The 23,955-nt window shown below is 45.0% G+C and overlaps 2 protein-coding genes and 1 long non-coding RNA gene across 5 annotated transcripts in view; 1 reads left to right on the top strand and 2 right to left on the bottom strand.

Annotated features, from left to right (window-relative positions):
• The window catches only part of NK7.1 (homeobox protein NK7.1), a 41,528-nt gene extending 18,317 nt beyond the window's left edge, over positions 1–23,211 (bottom strand). The window contains exon 1 of one of the 2 annotated variants that reach the window (XM_015182002.2): positions 23,081–23,211. The gene's annotated coding sequence lies outside the window, so the exon portion shown is untranslated. Of the gene's footprint in view, positions 1–4,480; positions 4,651–23,080 lie in introns of those variants that run through there. The other variant, XM_001358924.4, reaches the window with a different exon arrangement.
• On the top strand, positions 12,132–13,237 carry LOC117183287 (uncharacterized). Its single transcript, XR_004468423.1, has 2 exons — positions 12,132–12,938; positions 12,995–13,237. It is a non-coding gene; the product is annotated as an uncharacterized lncRNA (long non-coding RNA).
• On the bottom strand, positions 13,097–23,195 carry Dnaaf5 (Dynein axonemal assembly factor 5). Of its 2 annotated transcripts, none has more exons than XM_033376683.1 (2): positions 23,081–23,195; positions 13,097–15,907 (listed from the first exon to the last, which is right to left on the bottom strand). In XM_033376683.1, the coding sequence occupies exon 2, from the start codon at positions 15,819–15,821 to the stop codon at positions 13,254–13,256; it is 2,568 nt and encodes an 855-aa protein (XP_033232574.1). In that variant the 5' UTR covers positions 15,822–15,907; positions 23,081–23,195; the 3' UTR covers positions 13,097–13,253. The 2 variants fall into 2 exon arrangements, with proteins under 2 accessions (XP_033232574.1, XP_015037491.2); XM_015182005.2 differs by lacking the exon at positions 23,081–23,195 and adding an exon at positions 16,237–16,322.
• Positions 23,212–23,955: the final 744 nt, after the last annotated feature.

The following is a 23,955-nucleotide window of genomic DNA, read 5'->3' on the forward strand; positions in this document are numbered from 1 at the left end:
CAGCTGCACATTTGTCGTCAAGTTGTTAATGGTCTTTCTGCCATCCCGACGGCACGGGCTGGTAATGTAATTTGTCCGCCCCCAAGCGGAGGCCGGCCTCCGCTTCGCTTCCTTATTTTCCCACATTTCCTCCTTAGCCCCAGCACCGGCCCCGGCCACGGCCTCAGACACAGACCCAGACCCAAAAGTAATGCAATAAAATACAGCGTCAGTCCGCTCTGCTGCCACTTGCTGCCTGTGCGGAATGTAGTTCAACTTACTTAGTCCCTGCCCCTGCCCCTGCTCCTGCCTCTCCCTCCGGCACCAGGCCTCTGGGACTGGGGTTGGAGCTGGGAGCTGGGACTGGGGTTGGGGCTGAGTTTGGGTTAAAGTTGGGTGGGTCAGTCCGTAGCCTATTTCCTGGCGCACTGCGTTGTGATTTGCATAACAAAATGTTGCACAATCATTGCGAAAGAACGACCGAGAGACAGAGAGCGAGAACGAACGAGAAAGAGATGGAGATGGAAGCCAGGGAAGGATTTAACTAGGAGGCACATACGTTTTCAAGTGGCAAGAGCGCCTGGGCGGACTGGGGTACACAGCCTTGTACATTTGTCATTGTGTGTGCGTCTGTATCTGAGTCCGTGTTTGTTCTTGCAACTGCTGCGAGTGCTAGCTGCAAAATTTATGGCCACAACATTTGAGTGTGACACAATTTCAGTTAATTCGTTAAGTCACCGGAAGAAGAGTGTGAAAATATTTGATATTTGATATTATTTGTATATTTTAGAAGAATAATACTCGTATTATAGGCCCAAGAATTTAAATAAATAAATCTCATATCAAAACCAAAATTAAACACAAAATATTCAATATTTAAAAACCGCAAAAGCTAATGTTTCCACAAACATTGTATTGCAGTTAATTTGTTGGCAACAATCTGTTCCGTCCCCGACTTGTCAACGCATCGTTATGTGTCGCAATAACAGAGGGAGATCTAACATCCCCCAAAAGCAATTTGAATTAATTCAAAGTGCACACTCGTACACCCCAGAACTTTAGGCAGACTGCCAACACCCCACGCCAGCAACCCCCCCAACCCGCCAACCCAAACACCCCCACAAGAAACCAGAAACGACGTCGACGTTGCCCTCAGTGCCTCCGTGCCGCCGTGCCTCCGTGCCACCGTGCCGCAGTCCAAAATGTCAGATTCAAGCCGAGGCCGAGAGCGGGCGCTCAATAACGGTAATGCGTGCTTAAATGTTTTTTATTGCCATCAGAAGGAAGAGGCACAAGCAACACACAAGCGACAAATTTCTCTCGCAACCTTTTTGTGGATAGAGAGAGCTGAGCTCATGTTGCTGGCAACATGTGGCCAAGGCCATGCCAAATCACTTAAAGCCAAATAAAAGGAAATAAATGGCAAAAGGCAAAGGCAAGAGCACTGCCAGTTCAAGTCTGTTGAGCTTTTCCAAAACGATGATGAGGTAGAGTGGAGTGGGGTGGGGTGGCGTGAGGGAGTGAGCCAAAGAGTCGGGTAGAAGCTGATTTGGGGGACAAATTCAAGCAGCGGAAGCAGGGCAGGCAAGCGGAAGAAGTTATTTCAATTGCCTTGGCAGCACCGCACCGAACACAGAACACAAAACAGAACAGACAGAGAGAGACAGAGTCATATGGCGAGTGAGATAGATGTAGTATGGAATGGAGGAAAGAAAGAGAGAGAGAGAGAGTGGGTGGTGTGTGGGCCGAAAAGAGTGTGCCCTCCATGTGCTGTGTGTGCTGTGTGTGGGGCACGGGCACGTACAGTAGCTTAGTTCTGTGTAAGTGTGTGTATTAGTTACCTGGCACGCTTTTGCCTCCGCCCTGGCCTTCTCTTCCTTCACTTGTGCGCCCCCGTGTCCGTGTGGCAGGACCCAAGTGTCGAGTGCCAGGACGAGGGCTAATGGCATTTAAGTTCTGTTAGCCGGACCCGGACACCCACTCTCAGGCAGGGCCAGGAGCGGGCTTGGGGAATGTGTCATAGCAGAGATAATAGGATGGAATACAGAAGATGCTATGGCTTGTGCGGTTAACTCTTGATAAAGGCCAAAGCTTACAATCCCTTAATTTGTCAGCTTTTGAAACGTAATTTTTGTGATACCGCACTTGTTTTTGCTGTATACAAAGCGTATAATTGGACAGAAAAATATGCCAAGGACAACAACATTTTAAGACAGATCCTGGAGCCAACTCAAAAACCAGCCCAAGAAAGAATTGTGGAACCGCAAAATGTACTTATTTATATGGAATCATTCTGCTACTTTTTGTTTCGATCAAAAATAAAGTTGTAAATCACTGATCCCAACCCTTTGGCTGTTGGTCCGCTCCTGTTTCACTCTGAGGCACATATGAGCTTATATTTCGCTTATCAGGATAGTCTACATTTTGGGCATTTTGGCCACCCATCTTTGGCCTCAAGGATTTTGCCTGCTGTCCGTCTGGCTGCCACCATTTTGTCTATTTTATTTCATTTTCATTTTATTGCATTGACAACAACACAGCACCCCCCCAACACGCACACACACACACACACACACACATTCCAAAGGGAAGCAGGATAGCGGGATAGCGGGATAGCAGGGTGACTGCTTGTCTGACGTTTTGCTGGAATTTTAACAAGCCACTCGCCCGAATCATCATCATTATCATCATCATCATCGGGGTCTGCTTCATTTGGCCCACGGCTGCTTTCGTCAGTCAGTCCGGGCATCCCATTCGTCCTGCTTCTGCTTCTGTTCCTGCTCCTCGTTCCCGTTCCCGTTCACGTTCACGTTCGTCCTCGTCTTTGCTTTTCAGCTTTTTGCCATCTCTTCGCCGCGTCGGGCTCTTGGCCGTGTGTTAGCTTTGACGTTAACTGTGGCTGATTTTGCCCGGCAAGTTGTGTCTCCTGTACACCTAACGATGGCACAGCTACAGCTCCTCCCCTTGACAGCAGCCTCTGCCTGTGCTTCAGCTTCTGCCCTGTCCGTTCTGCCCTGTCCGTTCTGCCTTGTCAGCATAATTTAATGTGCCTGCTGCCCCAGACTGTGCGTTACCCAAACTGTCCTCTTCATCTTACTCGTACTTCACGTCTGCATTCTCTTATTTTACTGTTATTTTCCCTGTGTACACTCGGATGAGTTGAGTGTGGTGTGTGTGTGTGTGTGTGTATGAGTGCCTGTCAGCCTGGCAGTTAAAGTGTGTAATTCGTCATTCATATTTGCGTTTTGCGTTTTGTGTTTTGAGCTGGCACTAGACACGGAGATGGACCGGAAATGAACGAGGACACGGACCAACACAGCCTCGGAACCCAACCAGAAAAAGATTTGCAATTTGCAACATATCTGAAAATGATTGGATTCTCTCCGGATCTTCTTCTGTTCTGCAGAATAGTTCAATATTCTTGGAATTCCAAGAACAGTTTCAGTATTCTTTAGTCTCTCTTCAAATCAATTTTTTAAATATTTATTGACATTCGAAAATCACGGCCTATTCTGATTTTACACACAAAGTATTCAAACAAACTCTGATCTCCAAAAATCTTCTACATTTTACCCGAGTGCCAATTGTCAAAAAGACAGTTTGTAAAAATATATTCCCTCAATTGTAAATTTTCTTGCAAATGAAAAAATTTTCTATGCTTTGCAGGTTTTGGGGATGCTGCGGTTCACTGATTTCCAGCAGCTCTTCACGACACTTTTCCACATCTAATTTCTATGAAAATAACCCCTTCTAATGTTTTTGCGTGATTTTCGTGGCCCCGTGAGTCACGATGTGGCCCATCTCGAATTGCCCCTGTCCTACCGTGGAGTCCGACCGCCCTGCTTCATTTTGTGAGTCATCATTTTGAGCCTTGTCAACTTTATAAAGTATGGGCTTATGCATGTGTTGTGCGGATACGTATGTATATGTACGCTTTGGGTGTGTGTAAATGCTTGACGTGGAGCTTTTTCGGTGCGAGACTTCAAAGCTCCCGGCTAATCGTCCATAGAGCAGCAGCAGCAACAGCAAAAGCAGAAACAGCAGCAACAGCCGCAAGCCACTTGAAGAATTTTTGACCCAAGGGATCGTTTGAGGGGCGCGGGTCTGAAATATGCCGCTAATTGATTTTTATGAGGTGTTCTAATGAATTGCCATACCAGAAATGTACACACACACACACACACACACACACATACACATGAGATATTCCCTGGCTGCAGGGCTGTACTGTGGCTATGGCGCATATTTTGCCGGGAAACTCGCTGAATATTTCATCAGAGTTATGTGCTCGCTAATTAAATTGCCGTGACACACACAGACACACACACACACATTTTCCCCCAGGAGCAGAGCCTCTACGTGGCAATATCGACAGCCTGGAATCAGCTGGGAGTACGTACAGAAATTTTAAATGAATTTGCATTAAGCCAAAAGCCGCATAGACTTCATCGCAAACTTCTACCGGAATTTGTTAGTTTAATATGGATGTACTTGTACTTACACTTTTTGTAAAAATTATTGCTAGAATTATATTCACAGAAATCGAACAAAACACTAGAATTAATATTTTCACTGAAACACAGAGCAAAACGAAAATTAAAGGCAACTTTTCCTTTTTTTTTCACCAGTTCAAATTGGGGCAAACTGCTCTGACCGAGAGCCAAATAACAATTGAACACAATTGAATTTTAATTTAAAATTCGAGTGTAGAACAAAAATCTGACAGCTCCAACCAGAAAGCAAAACAAAAAAACGCAAGGATAACACGATTGAGGGAATTGGAGAATTCCTTTAAATGTTTCGGTTTCCTTAAATGTCATCGAGTCTACTCGATTATCATTATTGTTGTTTTGCCTGTCGAGGAGTTCTTTTTGCCAACTTCCCGGATATCTTATATTTTTTAACCCCATTTCCAACTGCTGCTGCTCCACGAAACTGGTAAACAAAAGTCCGTCGGTCGGTCGGGTTAGATGGCAGAGCAGCGAGAACCTGGGCTGCATAAATAAATAAATCATAAATTGTTGAAAACGATTGTCGAGTGTGTCGAGTATGCTGGGATGGTTGGCTGTGCGTTTGTGTGAAAATTGGAAATTGTGAAGGAAAAGCATTCGTTCGATTCAAGGAATTGAAACGAAACTTGCAATTTAGCCAATGTTTTATTTAACGATTGAGGGTTGTGTTGATGGCTTAAGTGCTTCCCATTCGATGGTCTCGCAGCTGGGACATGGCCATATATGTAGTTTCTCAGACCCACACAGTACCAGTACGAGTATAAGGGATAGGATAGGGATAGGCTCCGCTTCTGGCGCTTCTGTGGATGGGAGTTTGATTCGAGGCACTTAAATGGCATTTTGCAATTTAGCAAATGTTTTAGTTCACATGTTTCGATTGACTTGATTGTTGTTGTGGCCCGTTTACAAGATTATTGATTCGCCTATTAAGAATATTGCATAGAATGTGGTATGGCTTCTGGCAATGCTTCTGGTGAATACTGAGGCATGTCGCAGCTTCAGAGCCCCCAAAATCCTTGGAGCTAACAAACATTGCAAAGCTATTTCCAGCAAAAAATTTAAGCTCTTCAATCCACAACACAACACAGAATTCCCCCCAGAGATTTCTTAAACTTTGGCACTGCTTTCACTGCTTTTGCTGCCGCTGCTGCTGCTGATGTTATATTTATTTATTTTTATTGACAGCATTATATTTTATTTATTATATTGAATTCATGTCATTGTGCTGCCATGGCCAGGCCAAGTCGATATCTTTGTGTGCGTGTATGGGTAGAGCGGTAAAGGAGCCGAAGCCGAAGCTGAAGCTGAAGCCAATGCCAGTGGCACGTTCTGTGCGATGTGAGCTGTGTTTGTGCCATTATTGTCAAGTCAGCATATAAAGCAGTCATCGAGTCGAAGGGTGGGTTGTCCAACTCCCATATAAGCCATTCGTAGTTTGAGCGGAAATCGTTATATAAATCAAAGACAGATTATAAATGCTGCGCCATTTTCAAGCTATTTTTGCTCGCTGGTTGAAGGGTGGTTCTTCCTTCCTTTTCCAATTGGGGGTTTTATTTTCTTGCTTTGTTTTATCGCAGCCGAAAAGGTTACGTTACGCAGTGGACCAGGTCCTAATGGGGACTGACAGCCAAAGGTTGGACAACTGTTGAGCTGAAGACTTATCTCATTAGCAGGGGGCGGGGGGAATGCGAATGGGCGTGACAGGGGCACAGGGACATGTCCGAATGTATTTGGAAATGAGCGAAAATGTCAGCTAATTATGTTTGCAGTTACATCTCGCTGCTGCTGCCGGCGACGGCGTCGCCGCCACTGTCGCTGAGCCGGAAATACCGTCAGGCTCATTTCCGTTCGAAATGTTTCCTGTCATAATTTTCTTCAATTTTCCTTCATATTCCAGGCGGGCGCACATCGATTCTGGCTCTGGTAAGTGCTCTGCTCCGGGAATAAGCCAAAACTTTGGGGCAATTTGCTTTTAAAGCTTTTTTTATTGCCTTGAGGGGTCCTTGAGGGGGAGATGCCAAGCCAAGGCTGTTGGTGAGGGAGGGACTCTGCTTGTCATGGCTTATTTCACTTGAACTTTCGGGTCTCGGGCTCTGAGTTTTTGGCCGAAAGTTGGCGTGCTTAAGCTTTATTTTTTAATTTGCCTTTGACGCTCGGCATTCCTATTCGCTAAACGTTTTCGTTTCGTTTCGTTTCTTTTTTTGGCCTGGCCATTAGCCAGCTAGCCAGCCAGCCGCTCCTTTGTCCGCATAGAGAAGGCCGAGCGAGCAATTAACTAACTGCCTATGATTGATGATCTTTTAAATGAGTGCGCGACAATGGTCCCCTACCCATACCCGATGCTTTTCCAGCCACTTATTATAATTTCCTTTGATTCCCGCTCTCATGCTCATACGTACGTAAGCGTTTCAACGTTTCTTTGCTGTAAGCTTACGTACAACTGGGTCAAAGGTCGTTGAACCCAACTAATTGACGTTTAATTGGGCCACATGTCGGAGCACCAGCAGCAGTAGCAGTCCCTACAGATTGGATTCGTTTGGATTGTGGATCGCTGGCCTGGCGCTGGCTCTTAATTGTCAAATGAATGGAAATACGAAATGGAATGGAAATGCTTTAAATTAATGCATTATTGCCCAGATGCCATCGATTATTTAGTGCAGACCATCCATCAGTCAGTCAATCAATCCATCAACTGACTCGTAAAAAATGCAAAAAAAAGTATCAAACAAACAACTTAATAAAATTTGGAGTATTGTCAAACTCTGCAATGCACTTTCCCCAACCCTGATTCTTTGCTGGAATGCAGCCCTGACATATGTGATTATTAGAAAAACATTTGTTAGATATTTATTGGAATTTTTTCAACATTTTTATGTAGGATTTTCATGTGTGTTTCTATTTTTCTCTTACTAAATGCTGTTTTAGCTAACGTTTAGGGATGTTTAATTTGAAGACATCCAGGGGACGGATGTTTGCCTTTCCAGGGCCCCAATCGCACTCGAAATATGATAACTCTTATTCGCTGCGACGAGGGTGGACTGAAATATGAGTCAATTATACTTCCGTGCGCATAAATTAATGATTAATTGCAAAATAAATTGACTTGCGTCACTTAATTACGTTGCGCGTGTCCGATAGCGGCCAGAGGAGAGATGGACGATACGCTGCCAGCCAGCCAGCCAGCCAGCCAGCAAGCAGCGGCAGCAGGCAGTTGTCACGCCCCTTGCCAGTCAGCCAGCCAGCCAGCCGGCCAGCCAGTCAGCCGCCTGTCAACGCAGGCACACATAACGGCAACTTCTGCTGTTGACATTCACAGTCAAACATGCTTAATTAATGCCAGAGCAACGGCAACGCTACCATCGCTCAGTCCCAGCCTCCACATCTCCACATCTTCACATCTCCACTCCCATCCATCTCCATCTCCAACTCTCCGACCGTAATGAGAGCCAAACAGTATGACAACATTAATGCGAACATTAACAAAAACAGAAACTGCTGGCGCTGCCACACTGCCACTGCCACCGCCACCGCCGCCGCCGCCGCCTGCCTCCTGGCACCCACTTCTGAATCCGTACTGCTGCTGCTGGCTGCCAAAAATAAACACTTGCAGGCATCGGCATCGCCATCGCCATAGCCATCGGCTTCATAATAATGATACATAGCATAGTTGGGGCTCAAGTGAGTGGCAGGGCGCACTCCATGTCTGTCTGGGCTGCTCCTTGATGAGCAGCTACCCCGATTGGTCCCTTCTCAGCACAGGCCTAGACCCACTTAGACCCTCAGAGCTAGAGTCGGTTGTCTCCAGCATTGTCTGGCAAGATTCTCATAATTAGACGGGCTGAAGGACAGTGGGTGCTTTCGGTATAAAACCAGGAAAATACTGCAATAAATTTGCACCGCTAAACAATCTTCTTTCGATCAATACGAAAGAGTTGCAGGTTTCTTTGGAACAAAGTATTATCTAATTACATATCGTGATTCACCAAAATTCCCTTTAAGCATTTAGCATCCAATTGACCTACGATTAATTGAGCTATTCCCATTGTCCTTGGCTGCTGGCTCGCTAGCTACTCATCTGTAAGAAATCAATAAAAACCTGGCCAAAATGGCATTCGCACCATTCCAGTTTATCCGATTTCCCCCCTTTCGCACTGCGTTCCAGCTCCGGGCTCGTTTGGCATTCACAGAGGATGTGGATAAGGATGAAGATGGGAATGGGAATGGGGAGGGAGGAGCAATTAACGCTGAATTGATACGCACAGCTCGGGAAAGGAAAGGCAAGCCAAGCCATTGAACCTTATTTCACTCATCGAGTCTGGGGCGGCGGGGAGAGTGGGCGATCGTAAGCGTTGGCATTAAGACGTAATTAAAACAACGCCAAATGGGAGCAGAGTCCGCGGCCCAGAACCCTTTTAAGGAAAAGGAGAGAAGAGAAGAGTAGGGAAAGGGAAAGGAGTCAAAAGATTATTTGTATTTAATTTCAAGTACTCCTCTGCCAGGAAGCCACTGCTCCACTCCACTCCACTCCCCACTCCCTCCTTCCTCTTGGGGCAGGGACAATTTCTCCGCTTTCCCTTTATATAAAACTCAATTATAATTAAGCATTTAAGTGGAAATAAGCATAGCTGGAGCAAAAGAAGCGAACTCCACCCGCTCCGTAGTGGAGTATCGACTTGGGGCAGCGACAAGGACAACAAGGATGCTCGACTCGAGGCCATTTTTTATTAGTGGTAGCCGGCATCCTAATTGCGCAAGGACTTACTCAAAGTTTTGGGCAATGAAAAGAAGCTGGTGGAGGTTGAACAGGCGACCAGAACACGAGTGCACGAGAAGGCATAAGGCAGTCAGTATTTAATTATCGCTCGTTCATTGCTGGGGATGCAGGATACTGTTACACAAGGCACAAGAGTCCCGTTGCCATGCCATTGGATTAATTGTTACGTCAACTCATTTCATTTACATCCACCATCCGCCATCCGCCAAGCCATCCGCCAATTCCACTTGCATAACGTAGTGTGTCCAGGGGAATCCCGCCCTCTCCCTCCACCCTGCAGATCAAACGCGAGGAGTATCTCAATTAGTGAGCGCCTGTCACATCCTTGAAGGACGGCAAACACAGCCGGCGCGAGATATAACCGAAATATGTATTACGGCCCCTGGGTCAGCCAAATAGGTCAACGATTTGTATAGCCGGAGATTTTATTTAGTTTTCCCCATTTTCAACTGGCATTTCCCGGGCCAGCCAAGTGGATAAATATGTATCGTACGACAGCTGACAACACGCTGCCCAAAAAAGAAGGTAAAATGGAATGGAAAATGCTAAATGCACAATGGAAAATGCAAAATGGACTGGACTGAAGTGAAGCCTAATGAAATGCCCACGAGATGAAAATAAGTTCTATGATGTGAAATTTAAATGAACTTTTAAACGTAATGAAAGTAATTTTCAAATTGCAACCGAGCAACAAAATTTAGCGCAAAAAGAAAAAATATCGAAAGCCATAGAAGGGTATCAGAGGGTATTCGTATTTTTTACACCATTTGTGATAAAAGAAAAATATATTTATGTGTATATAATTTGACGCAAATATGATTTGTAAATTTTTAAAAATTGAATTAAAACTCCTGGCGTATGCGACAGAAATTTATTGGCTTAATAAAGTTTCGAAAAAAATATATCGTGAACTATTATTGATCAAATTTTCTGGAATTTTTGTCGATAGTTCAATATTATAGAGAGACTTTGAGGAAAATTTTTATCAGGAATTATTCGTTCTTATGGCAGAAAATAGTAAGGTGAAGTTTTGTTTATTTAAATATTTTTTCAGATCAAAGTTAATGAAATTGCTTAATTGCTTAAATAAGCTGAGTTTCAATAATTTTAAAAAATAATATCGGTACAAAAGTATATGGAAATGTGTTTTATTGACTTTATTGGCACGAAATGCCCATATATTTAAAATATATTTATATTTCGGATTTTAAAAAATATCGGATCACTATCGTGTTCTAAGTTAGAAGGTGCGATACTTTTCGATAAGCACCTTTCAATTTTAATTTTGTAAATTAAAAAATGTTCGAATTTAAATAAGAGTTTTACAACAATCTTTTTTAAAAAGTCTGGCAATAAAAGATTATCCTGTTCCGGGATACCTCTTCAAAAAGCTATCTGTTTTACACACCTAGTACACTTTTTCGACATTGATTTTTTGTAACCCATCACCCTTATTTGTGATCCCTGGTTCCAACCATTCTATATCAGCCGCTTATGCTTTAATATTAATCAGAAAAATCTGAAAAAAACTATAATGAGTTTTTGCTATATCTAGGAACGATAGGTATCTGAAGATTCGGCAGCCATCCCTAGTTAGCTTGTTTTTTTTGCTTGTTCTTGTTTTTCTTTCGAGCTCTTTTTGGTCAAAGTCCAATGAAATTAAATTGCGGCAGAAGCGGAGGCGGGTCGGGCAGGGACGGTCGGTCGGTCTCTTGCAACTTTTTTGCGTCCTTCAGACAGACCAAACCCCCCACAACCGGCCCCAATCCCCATACCAATCCCAAACCGAAGCCGAAGCCAAAGGAAACGGGGTTTCGGCTCGAAATGATTTCAAAATGGCATTGAATGTAGCATTTAATTTGTACGCCACAGTCGTCCTGGCTGCGGGTTCTCGGTCCTGCTCCTGGTCCTTGGCCTCTTGCCTTGCTATTTATAACTGTTTATTTGCCGTGTGCGCCAGGAGCTGGCTGCAGCTGCTCTGGCTCTTTGCTCTGAAAAAGGATTAATTAAACTGACAACTGACGTCTGTGGGTCGTTGTGGGTGGCGGAGGGTGGCTGCGGGTGGCTGTGTATGGGGGTACTCTCACATTCTCTCTATCTTACTTTCTGCCCCGTCTTTGAAGCCGGAGTTCGGCATAATTAGTTAAATGTGCTTTGCCATAACAATGAGGAGAGTCCTTGACTCGACTCCCTCTTCACAGTTCTTTTAGGACAGGATACCTAGAATACATGGCAGGAGAGGACCTCTCTAATTGCTGAAATATGTATTAATAATTGGCCCGGGCAGAAAATGTTAAATAAAATTAATTAACTGCACAGCAACAACAACAAATCAGCCAAGTACGGTCGACAGGCAGCTGCTTACATTTTATTTACAGTTAGCCATTTTATGTGGGCAAACACACACACGCAAACGGACACACACACGCAAACGCACACTCCCACTGCTAGTCCTGCTACGTAGTCTAGTCATCCGACCGAAGGATACCCCGCTAATTGTATTTCTTATTAAATATTTATAGATGGTAATTATTATGGGAGAACTACGAGTGTATACAAAAGAGCAGGAGGAGGAACAGACACAGAGGATATCCATTGAGATTGCTATAAATATTACTAGATCATGGATCGTCCGAGGGCCGTTCAATAAGTCCGTGACTTTATGAACGAAACACAGGTTTTTGGATAGGAAAATCATGTTATTTTTCAGCATAGTCGCTCTAAGCGACTTTCGCTCTAAGAACTTTCTCCAAGTTTTTGAAAAGTCAAATCTGTGTCAAACCTTCCAAAAAAAGAGGATTTGTTAAGGTCCGTTTTTGCGGTGGTGGTTAAGAAGTATGTATGAGGAAGTATACAATACAAGCTCTTCCTATGGAAGGTATTCCACACCCATATAATATACCCTTCTGCTCTAAGGATACCCTGTAACAAAGCTTCTGCCGCTTATTTGCCAGCAATTAAGTGCGCCGAAAGAGATGCAGATACGATACTCATTTCAAATGGCGCCATCGGAGTATCTGTGGCTCTGTGTGTGTGTGGTTATCACTGTCTCAGTGTGTGTGTGTGTATGCCTCTTAATTAGAAACTTGTACATTTTGCCTAATTTGACAAATTGTTTTAATGCAGTGTGCAAACTTTTCGGCTACATTGCGACACAAATTAGTTTTTGGGCGGCGGCGAACATAAATTGGGTCGAGTCGGGCCCAAACGGACAACTTGCAGAAGGAATAAAACCAATCAAAGGCGGTTTCAGCCAGCAGTTTGATGAGCCACCGCAAAGCTATGCAACATACTCGTATATGCACTATCCATGCATCCCAGGGATTATTATGAAGCCATTATTCTTCTCCTGCCACCGCCTGTGCCTGCTCAACACTTAATTGTTTCTGCTGTTGACGTTGGCCTGGCGTGGCAGCTCTGTGGCAACTTCCTGTGGGGCAAGTTGGTATATTTTTGGCAGCTAATTAGCGCCCGTGGCAGCCACAGTCTCCAGTGTTTGCAGGACAGCCCTAAGAGTGGGTGGTAAACACCAAAGCAGCGGTCTTCAAATCACCTGACACAAATGCGCTTTGCAGTTCCCATAATCCCCTTGGAAGCGAAATGATATAGTAGCGAAATTCTCATACAATTGCTGCAGTTTTCGAAAAGTACCTGCTTCATAGACGCACATAATGGTATTTATAAGGAATTTAACCCAATTTTTGTTGCCTTTTGCCTAATGATGCCCCAGGCCCCCATTTTAGGACGCGTGCATTCATCATCAAACGGCCGGATTTTCTGCGCCGTGCCGTGGCAAAATAAACAAGTGTTTTGTGTGCATTTTTCGAATGCATTGCGTTTGCCGAAATTTACTTTATGGGATTTTGTTTACACTCAGAATCGGTACTCAGAATCGAACAGATTGGCCAAAATGATTACATGGTATAAGTAAATAATAAATAATTAAAATACAAATTGAAACAGAACAAAAAAAGTATTTCAATCTCAATCTATGATGGGATGGGATCTGGGCGGGATGGCTGAGGAGCCACCTTATTGATGCTCAGCTTTTCGTAGAGTTCGTTCAGCTCATCCTTCTGGTGGGACATGGCCATGGCGCGCTGACAACGTTCCGTCCAGGCCTCTGGATACTCAATGGCCATTTTCTCCAGGCTCTGTTCCACAGCGATCTTGATGTTCTTTTCGGGGCTCTCGTGGTAGAGTAGCATCAAATCCATGGCACGCTTCACAACTGCCTCCCAGACCTCGTGCTGGTGCTGAATCTCCTCTTCGGAGTCGCCCTCGAAGATGGGCGACAGGGTGCCGACCGCCAGGGCGGCCATCGAGCGTATGCCCGCCGAGGGATCGTCCAGGCGCTGCATGGTGGCATATGCCAGCGGCTTAAGCTCCTCCACGGACAAGCCCCGGAAGTAGCGCACCGTCTTGATGGCATAGTTGCGGGTGTTCGAATTGCGGTCTTCGAGGAGGCTGGGCATATGCTTCACCAGCGACGGCAGCACCTCGAGCACATCCTCCGGGGCACTCTGGGCGAGGGCGCACAGTGTGGCCATGGCCAGGGAGCGCATGGACTCGGAACTAGCGCCAGCCTTCCAGGTCAAATACGGCTCCACAATCTCCGTGACGAAGATTTTCATCATGCTCGGCTCGTCCGGCGCATCGATGTCTGGTGGTGTCACTGTGCTCGACCAGAGCAGCGCTGCCATGGAGAGACTGCTAAAGATGCGAATTTGTGCATTGGCAGAGCAGTTTTCAAAGACGATCTTCACCCGCTCGATGAGGCGCTTGAGGTAGGAGCGCCGAAGGTGACAGATGTTGATGAGTCCGTCCAGCAGCAGTACCGGCTCGGCATTATCCTCCAGGACGGCGTCCAGGTTCTCCACGTCCTTCAGTGCCATCTCGAAGTAGCGTTCGTGCAGCTGGGCCAACGTTACCTTCTGGAGCTGAGCGATACGCTCGAGGACCATTTGACCAACATTGGGGTCGGCATTGTCGCTGTTCAGGGAGTAGCCCAGCGCCATGACTTTTATGCCAACGATATACACGATCATGTAGAGTTCGTCGAGCTCCTCCTCAGTGGCTGTAACCTGTAGAGACTTGTTCAGTATGGTGTCCAGCAGCTTTAGGATGTACAACTGGAAGCCCGGCTTCAGGGTGTGCGAGTACTCGGTGGCTCTCAAGAGCTTGCACAAGCGCAAGAGGTGCTCAAAGAAGGCGCTATTGGAGGCCGTGAACATGTAGTAGAAGCACTTCATGTACGACTCGCGAGCATTGCGCTGCAGTCCATCGAATCCGTGCTCGATCCAGGCCTCGTAGCAGAGCAGGCGACCCATCAGATCGGCCACCTTGGCCGCCTCGGCACTGACCTCAGCCACGGAATCGCAACAGGCATGGGACACATCCGGATAAATTTCATAGAACTTAGCCGTCATTGCCGCCTCGGCATGGACCACGAACTGGTACAGCAGCTTCAGCGAGTGCAGGCGGACATTGTCCTTCCAATCGGTCGTCTCGCGAGTGATCAAGGTTAGCAGACGCAGGGAGCGCTGCACCAGTCCACGGCAGCCAATCGTTGGACGCTTGACATTCTTTGGGTAATTATCCACCGGCAGATCGCAGATCTCCTGCTGCGACAGCTCCGCCTCGTTCTCCTCGTAGTACTGCTTGCCGCATTTCACCCACAGCGGATGGATGTGGTTGCGTACATCCGGGGAATCGTCCTTCAGGCAGCACAGCACCAGCGGTAGGATCCGCTCAAAGAAGGAGTAGCGATCAAGCAGATCCATTAGCATCAGTACTCCCATTATTCCGACCTCGCGCCGCACCAGTGGCATCCGATCCATCAGAAGCGGCGACACCTCGCCGAACAGGCGGCGCATGCTCTCGGCGCTGGCATCCATGTGCAAACTGAGACGTCCCAGTGCCTCCACGGCCGAGATGCGGGCCGGCGCGTGCTTGTGATTGAGCATTCCGTACAGGGCCACAGCCAGCTGTTCCGTGAAGGGACGAATCTCTGTGGTCTCGGCCACACGGCAAAGAGCCACCAGGGTGGAGCAAGCCTCGCGCTGCACCAGTGGATAGTCATCCTTGAGGGCCTTGATCAGCACTTTGACCACCAGATGATAGCACTCGCGGAAGACTCCCACGTTGCCCATCTTCGCATACTTGCGCACCATCAGATGCAGCTGTCCAATGTACAGATAGCGTATCTCCTCGCTGGGCTCCACCGTCTCGGCCTGTCCCATGCGCTCCGTCAGCGTGGAAACCACATTCAGGAGATTGAAGTCCATCGGCGGCAGGCGGTCCAGGTAGGCATCCACCAGGCGCACAGCACCGTCGCGCACGCTCTCGAAACGGTCGTGGTAGCACTTGAGCAGATGCAGATACAACCGATCGAAGTATTGGGCCAACAGCTCCGTGCTGTTATCGTACGAGTTGTTCTCGACCCAAACGAGCATATGCTTCAAAGTCATTGTCTTGTGGACTCTGTCCGTGGACTCCAGGTCCTTGCATGTCTTCTTAGTATTTTCCTCGATTTCCTCGTTGTTTATTGTCGACATTTTTGTAGAAAATCGAAAATCGTTACAGTACTGTGATATTTTTGTAAAACTCGACACGAACTCGATCTGATTCCCAGCTAAGTCTGCTGTAAAATGAGAATGGAGAGGCGTTAGGAAGGCGACAATAGCAACAACAAACGAAGCGGTTGCTATGATTACGAACTTTCTAGATGGAACTAAATATATGCTATAAACCGGGAAACGTACAAAAGCCGACTTTGTCCGTCTGTTCCCTCCCCGAATAATCACCGATTCTTTCCCTGTGTTTGCCCTCTCTTTATCCAAGGCCTCACTTTTTTGCTGTTTAAATACTTGCTTTCGCGCTTTTCCTATGTCATTCCTCTCCTGAAATCACTGAAATGCGCCGGTTAATCCGAGTAGTAACTATCTTCAATTGTTAAACACCTTTTCTTACATTAATTGCCAAGTTTTCACATTGTTTATTTTGTTTAAACAAAGCGTGCCGCGACGTGACCGTGGCAACAGCTGTGGCTTAGTGCTGCGAAATATTCGCATATTAGCCGGGGGCAGTGTTGTAAAGTGAAGCTTGGGCGCGCATTTCGAAAGCTCTGTTGGATTGTTTGATCTGTTCGCCTTTGATCGTTTATGTATTTGCTGAGCTAATTAAGAAACTATAAATGATATTTCTGTGGAAACTTGAGGTTGTTGCGGCTGCGGCTGCGGCTGCTCTTTTATGAGCTTCGCTCAGCGGCGACCCATAAAAGCTGTGCAGGCACGCCTCTGGCCGTCGTCGTCGGCGGCTTCTCTCCTCTCCTTATCTTTGAGGCCGGGCGACTATCTAATTGCGATGTCGTTCCTTATCAACATCGGGGTTCCAACAGCGGAGCGACAATATCTAAGATTGATTGGCCGCGCACCGGCTTTGGGGGTGGGTTCGCTTTGACTGACTGACTGAATGACTGACTGACTGGCTGATTGGCGGGGGGCTTGCGATGGAAGGAAATCACATAAAATGTCTATTTTTATCGCAACTTAATTGCATTTGTGGGTCACTAAAATTCTGGTTATAATAAACACACAGAAAATGAGTTTTGGGGCTGGGCTGGGGCCGGCGTGGGAGATAAGCACAATGGCATTATCTATATCTTACTGATATTATGTTTTAATAGTTAATTGATGGGTTCGGCGTGCCTTATGAAGAAGCCAGAACATAACTAGCCGATAAATGGGGAATAGATTGCTGGATGGAAGTTCTGTTTTTTGTTGGATTGTGGGAAGATCTTTTTTTGTTATAAAGAACTTTTATTAGCAATCACAGATTTGATGACGGTGATGCTTAAAAACAAAAAGAGGCAGCATGAAAGACGATCTCTTTGTTTTGTTAAACAATCTGCTACTCTTAAAGTAAATTTTTATTTAATAGATACTACAGAAGATACTTTTCTAGGAAAGTAATCTTCTTGCTAGATTGTGGGGAAATTTATTGCTATATTTATCTACTCGTTACTGATATTTTGTTGAACTAAATAAATTATTCTATACCATATATTTGTGGGTGTGCCTCACACAAGAAGAAATGGAATGATATATGAAAATGAATGATCTTTAAAACATAAATCTAGTACAAGTTTGGAAGAATCTCTTGCGGATTATGTAGGGAATGTTTGAGGGAATCAATCTTAAAAGATTACTACATAATCTCTTCCCAATTTGTGGGAAAATCTCCCATTAGATTTAGGGAAATCTGAAGATATCCCCCCACTCTTCTCATAGGAATGTGCGGTCTTTAATAATCTCTTCCCAGAATGTTGATTGCTCCTATACGAATGGTGTGGTGTGCCTTCTACGAGTGGATACGAGTATCTGTTGATCTTTCCGTTTGAATTTTATTCAATGCCTGTGCGGAATTTTGTCTGTTGTTTTCAATTTCCCTTTCGGTATCCCCATTTCTCTGTGTGTGTGCCCCTCTATCCGTGTTTGTTGCACGATTGGCGTGCCCAGGTCCCCGGCATATTTTATGAGTGTTTCCACCTTGTTGTTGTTGTTATTTTTTTTTTACCTACTGTCAAAAATTGTTGCTGTCATTTTTATTGAAAGCCAGCACTGTCGCTGTCGCTGTTGCCAGCCTGTGCAGCGTCGCAGTCGCAGTCACAGTCACAGTCGCAGATACAGATACAGATACACCAGCGCACTTATACGAGTATGCTTTGTTGCTCCCATTTGTGTGCACAATTCGATTTCATACCTTTTTGTTTGGGGGCTGCCTGCTCCGTCAGCAGTGGAGATGGGGGTCTGGGTATGGGTATGGGACTGGGACTGCGACTGGGTTCAGACACGGCACACGCTCCAAAGCAATTAAGCGCATGAATCAGGTTCGTTCGGGCTCGTTCGGATCGTTCGGTTGTGCAGGGCCGCGGACGCGGACGCGGACGCCGCGGATGTACGGATGTATCTGTGTATCCGTGAGTGCGGCGTGCGTTATTTCTTTTGCACTCACTGTGCTGTTTTTCTTTCTTTTTTGTATAGAGCGGGCACGAGAGTAACGGAGAGGTACGATACAATCACCGGCACAATACTTAATTGATATGAAATGAAGTCATTTGGCAAAATCACTGGGAGAGTAATGGACCGACCGACCCGCGTTCATTCAATTTTGATTTGATGTCGGCCTGGCCAGTTCCACGAGATATACATAGGACAGACATATGTACGTATGTATGTATATTTTTGTATATTTTCGCATATCGACTTTTCGAAACTGTACCGTACGACAGTACAGACAGTGCCATGCCTATATTTCGGTCGGAAAAAAGAGTTTCAATTAAAAATAACATTTTGGGAGCTTGGGGCCGCTGGCAAAAAGTGCGGAAGCCGCCTGACTGCTGCATTCGTTGGATGCGAATGCGAATTGGCCCGCTCTGTCGATAAAGCCAAAAAGCTGACTGGCTTATAACAGTCATAATTATTAATTAGACACAGATACTCGTACAAACACATCTGTGAGTGTGTGTGTGTGTACGTTTATACAGATGCAAACACGACTTGCCGGCAGAGGCAGGAGGCAGGAGGCAGGAGGCAGTGGCTGTGGCACTTAAATGGACTTGTTACACAGTCGAGCGGTTACCAGAGACGGGGACTAGGGGGACTGAGGGACTGGGGACGGAGCTGCATGCAAAATGCAAATTTACCAATTGATATTGATTGAATTGCCAACTGCCAGAGCAGGCTAGAGAGCTAGCGGAATGGAGCCGTCGGGACTGGGCCTGGGACCTGGGACCTGGGACTGTGACTGTAGCCGGCGACTGTAAACGCTAATTAGTTTTATATTTCAACTGGCCGCTTAAGTGAATGACGGACTGACCGACGGACGAACCGCGTCACTTACTCGAAACCCAGTTGATTGAGTAGTGAGTGTTTTATACTCGTACTCGGACTCGGATTCGTCATTAAATACCACATATCCAGAGTTCTACTTGGGGTATATTGTATTTAGGCAGGCCATAAAAACCCCATGTGAAGATAAAGTTCTGGGTTTATCTTCCTAAAAAAATCTAGAAAAACCCCCTCAAGATATGGCACACTTATCATATCTACTGATATGATCCATATTTCGGATATTAGATAAGCCCCTTGAGACGATAGGAGTGGAGATAACTGACGGAATGAATGAGAACCATTTGTTATCCACTTTCTTGAAATATGAAATAATGTTCTTTAGCTTCGATTATCTATAGATTTAACCAAATCGAATTTGTATATACATATATTTCGAACCGGGTATCGTAGTGTCGAGGCACCTACAGCCTTCTAGAATGCTTTATTTTGTTATGTTTCTGTCTCGATTTCTCGGAATCACTGATTAGAAATGTTGCTAATGGCTTGACTTTGCTGTGGAGAATAGGAGAAAGAGAGAAAGAAAAACGGGTACGGGCATGGGTGCTCCAGTCCTTATCCCCATTCCATCCTCAGTCCCATCCGTTTCCAGGCCAATATGTAGCTATAAAAAAGTTTGCCATATAAGCAAGTGCTGTGTAAGTGGTGCTCCCCAATAGCCCCCAGCCACACAGTCGCACTCGCACTCGCACTCGCAGTCCCATTCCCAGACCCTGCCTTGCTTTGCCCTGCCTTGCCTTGCCCCTTGTTGGCATTTCATATTAATGTGCGCCGTTTAATTGCGTGACTCATCATCGGAGGAGCTCTGTAATCGCCGTCTGCCATCATCTGCTTCCAGAGGAGAGAACTCGTTACGTTACTTACGAGTATTTGCCGTCAGCCGCGCGCCGACTTGTTGGGAGATCCGTTGCATTGCCAGGCCTGGCTCTGGTTCTGGTTCTGGGTCTTTGAGCTGGCTCTCCGTTGAGTTGGAGTGGCAGAAGAAAGTTGAACTCATAATTAATAAAGTATGTGGCTGATGAACGAATTAAGCTTCTCTTTGCCATCAGATTGATAAGTAATTTTCATCGGGAGAAATTAATATTTTAACGATGGCTGGGCTTCGCTTTTTCCTTTGGTTTCGGGCTACTTAACAATCATTATCGCCGTCTGAATTATTGAAGACTCAGGGCCATTACAGACACCCAATTATCGTATTCTCTTAATTTCAAATTATACCTTTCTTTGTGCAAGTTCTTCATAATTAACCAAGGAATATCTTTCCCAAAACATCGGTAAGTTGTTTCCCTTAAAAAGAGTTCCGTATCGAATGATCTATATGCAAATTTATACCTTTATCGAATAAGTTCCATTAGGTATTGGGACCGGAGTATTTACAAAGTATTCTTTAAAGAATTTTAAACACATTGAAGTACCATTTTTCCACTCTAAAGTTTCCCGTTTGCAATGCAGATTTTTACTTAGTATCAGCCTTGAGGAATATATGATTAGCCCATAGGATAGATCAGCATTTGAGATGATCGTATCGCATAAAGCTGTTGGCTAATCAGCCACTTGCAGCCACTTTGTTTATGCAATCTGTTTTCAGAACTATTCGCATTATTTGGATTATTTGTTTATTTTCCATATGAGTATTAGCGTGAAAAAATGCAGCCAACCTGTGTCTCAGATTGTAATGAGAGCTGCAAATGGTTTTTGTGCTGCCTTTGCATTTAATTTTTAGCCATTTACATATTTGCGTAATCGGCCCAGACCCACTCCCAGTCCCAGTCCCAGCACCAGGCACTCCATTCTCACATACCAAATGGCTGGGATACGATACAGAGACCAGAGACAGCGATCTGTTTGTGCAGTCGCATAGTTTCCATTGCGAATATACGAGTATATATGCTTATAGCGGATCCAGACTGACCAGTTCCAGGCCCATACCATATCCATATCCATATCCATACCATACCATACCATACCATGGAATGGAATGGAATGGAATGCCAATCCATTCATTCATTCGCAGCGCGAGTGTCGGACGTCTGTCAGTCAATCAGAGAAACAGTTTGAGTAACAATTTAATTAATTTCAGTTGGTAATGCGAACCGAACCTGTTATGCGATAGATATTAGATATCATCGCGCTGCTATTTGGTTGCTGTGAATGAAATTGCCTCTTAATTATGCATAATGCCCATGACATGACTCAATTAAAGGCCAACAAATAAGCCAGACAGCCGCACAGATGACTGGCACAAAGAGGTCTACTAAAATATTAACCCGAAAAAAGAGATACGATACCATGGCTAGATGCAGAATACGGACTCGTTTCGTGCACGTACGAGTATTAGTTTTTTGTTATCTTGCTCGGGTAATTATCACAGACAAAGACACACCGACAGACAGACAGACAGACAGACGGATTGTATCTCGAATATGCCGTATCTGTGGAATGTATCTGCCTGCTAGCAGTGCAACCATAACAAGCCGCCACCATCTGAGAAGGTGTTTCTCTTGTTTTTTTTTGGCATGCAAAAGTTGAGCAGGGTAGGGGAAATTCGAACGGGTATATAAATCTATAGATCCCATATTCATATCTTCATATCAGGGCTGCTCTATGTTGCGATTTGTTGTATCTTTCTAAGCTTTAAGTGAACAACATTTTCTTTCTGGGAAATCCAAGAAAAGTGCCCTTCTCTGCACCTATGAAGAGTTCTTAGAGTTTATCAAGTGTTCTCTGGAAATCCGACCATGCATGCATGATTCAGAGAACAAATTAATATATATTCTCTGATCGATTAGCCTGATTAGCCCTTCGGTATGATTGCATCAGTCTCCCCAGCTCGGGATCACGATTACGAGTATATGCAGTACGAACTAGGGCCTATTGCGATTGACTGCCCTTCGCTTACGCACAACAGATCCGTTCCTATGGGTTCTGGTGCTGTTCATGTTTTGGGGTTTTCCTTTTCCATTAATGTTCAAGTATGCCCGTGTAATCATTTGTTTGGATTGTAAATAATTGCATCATCTGGCAGTGCAATGTTTTGCCGATTACGATTGTACGATGCAACCCATAATAAATGTCAGAATGCTGTCTGACTGATTGGACATGGGTCTGAGAGAGTGGCCAGGGGGCATGGGGCAAGTAAATACAGTTTTCAGTCAGCTAATTTTCCCATTGTCATCAATAGCTGTCGATGCCGAAAACCGAAATGGCAGCAGCCCCGAAAACCCGCAACCTCATCGTGAAATGGAAATTAATTATGTGTCAACAGCATGATTACAGGCGAAATTTAACTAATTTGATGCCAGAAATATACGCATACGCACGTAAATGGGTTGTTGGGATAAGGCCCTAAGTGATTTATCTAGTCGTTCGATTAGTGTATCAATTTATTCTGCTCAGAGTCGGATTTCTCCGCCAATCAATGAATGATATTGATACGGATCTTTGGGGTTCAACACACATAGGAGTTAAAAATTGATTTCGATTCGCTTGACCGATTAGAAGGGTTCCCGATTATGTACTTTGATTAATTGAAATTGATTTTTAGTTGCATCTGGCACCAGGGGTCATCGACTGTCTATCAGTGTCGTGTCCTCTGCTTTCTGGGAATTCCCAGCGCCCCTACAGCTATTTTCTGTGCGCAAAAACATGTCCACGTGCACATTTGGAGGCGCTTTTTCACAGTAATTGATAGTGATGATAGTATGCATCATATGTTAGTTATGGTTGTCTCTCTCCCTCTCCCTCTCTCTCTATAAAAACAAGCATGGGCTCCGCCATCTTATCTGGTCCTAGGAGCCTACGGCTTTGACCTGTCACTGTGTTGACGAGGAGATTCCAAGGAGGAAAGGTACGTAATTTATAGATTATGTATACCGTTAATGGGGCGGGGCGGTGTTGAGACTTACCTGTGAGGGGGCCACGCGGGCAGTACCCGTAAGGGGTGTATCCGGTGTATCCGAAGAGTCAAGGTGAATGGAAATCCAATTAAATGATTTTCACTTGCTTTTTGAACGTTTTTGGTTTCTTTATTGGTGAGCTGCTGAGCGCTATTTATAGTTGGGGTTGTTGGGGTTACCGTCAAAGGTCACCGTCACCGTCACCGTCACCGTGTGTGTGGGTGTACGAGTGGTAGTTGTTGTTTTTATATTCCGCTTTATTTTCCTTGGGGTTTTTTTTGTTTTTCATTTGGCTGTTCCTCTATTTGGATATCCTTTCTTTTTGGTTCACTTTTTTATGGCTGTTTCTTGTCGCTGACGTTTTACAGGGCTCTTCGCTGCTTCTGCTTCTGCTGCTGATTATAATCCTTAATTAGTCTAACGAGTTGCAAATTAATCCACTTTCCCTAATTAAATTGCCTCTCTGCCGCGACAAAGTTGAAAAAATTTCTATTGAAAAAAAGTACTAACAAAAAAAAAGGAGAGAAAGTCTTTACTACGAGGCCGAAGCTTTAGATACCCTTTGCCGATTTCTTTAGACGCAGATTGGGGATCGCCAGCCATTGTCATACAGGGATCATCATATCTGGGCACTACAGAGGTATTTGGAGGTATATGTAGGTTTTTTTTTTGCTGGTTTGCTCTGCAAAGTCCTGCTGAAAATCAGAGTATCCTCTTCGAGGGTACACCACATAAAGGAAGGAGCAAAAAACTGCCTGAATTCCCAGAGCGATGGAGAGAAATGTAATTAATTCATTAGCCAGGCAATTGACAATTATTGATTATTGTTTTGCCTTTTGCGATTATGAATTAATTTTAATGTATTTTCGTTTCAGTTTTCATGT

Source organism: Drosophila pseudoobscura, chromosome 2 (genome assembly GCF_009870125.1).
Source record: "Drosophila pseudoobscura strain MV-25-SWS-2005 chromosome 2, UCI_Dpse_MV25, whole genome shotgun sequence".
Classification (NCBI taxonomy): domain Eukaryota; kingdom Metazoa; phylum Arthropoda; class Insecta; order Diptera; family Drosophilidae; genus Drosophila; species Drosophila pseudoobscura.

Bases quoted from the DNA above. Each gene is read 5' to 3' on its own strand.
- Dnaaf5 (XM_033376683.1), bottom strand. From the start codon at position 15,821: ATGTCGACAATAAACAACGAGGAAATCGAGGAAAATACTAAGAAGACA.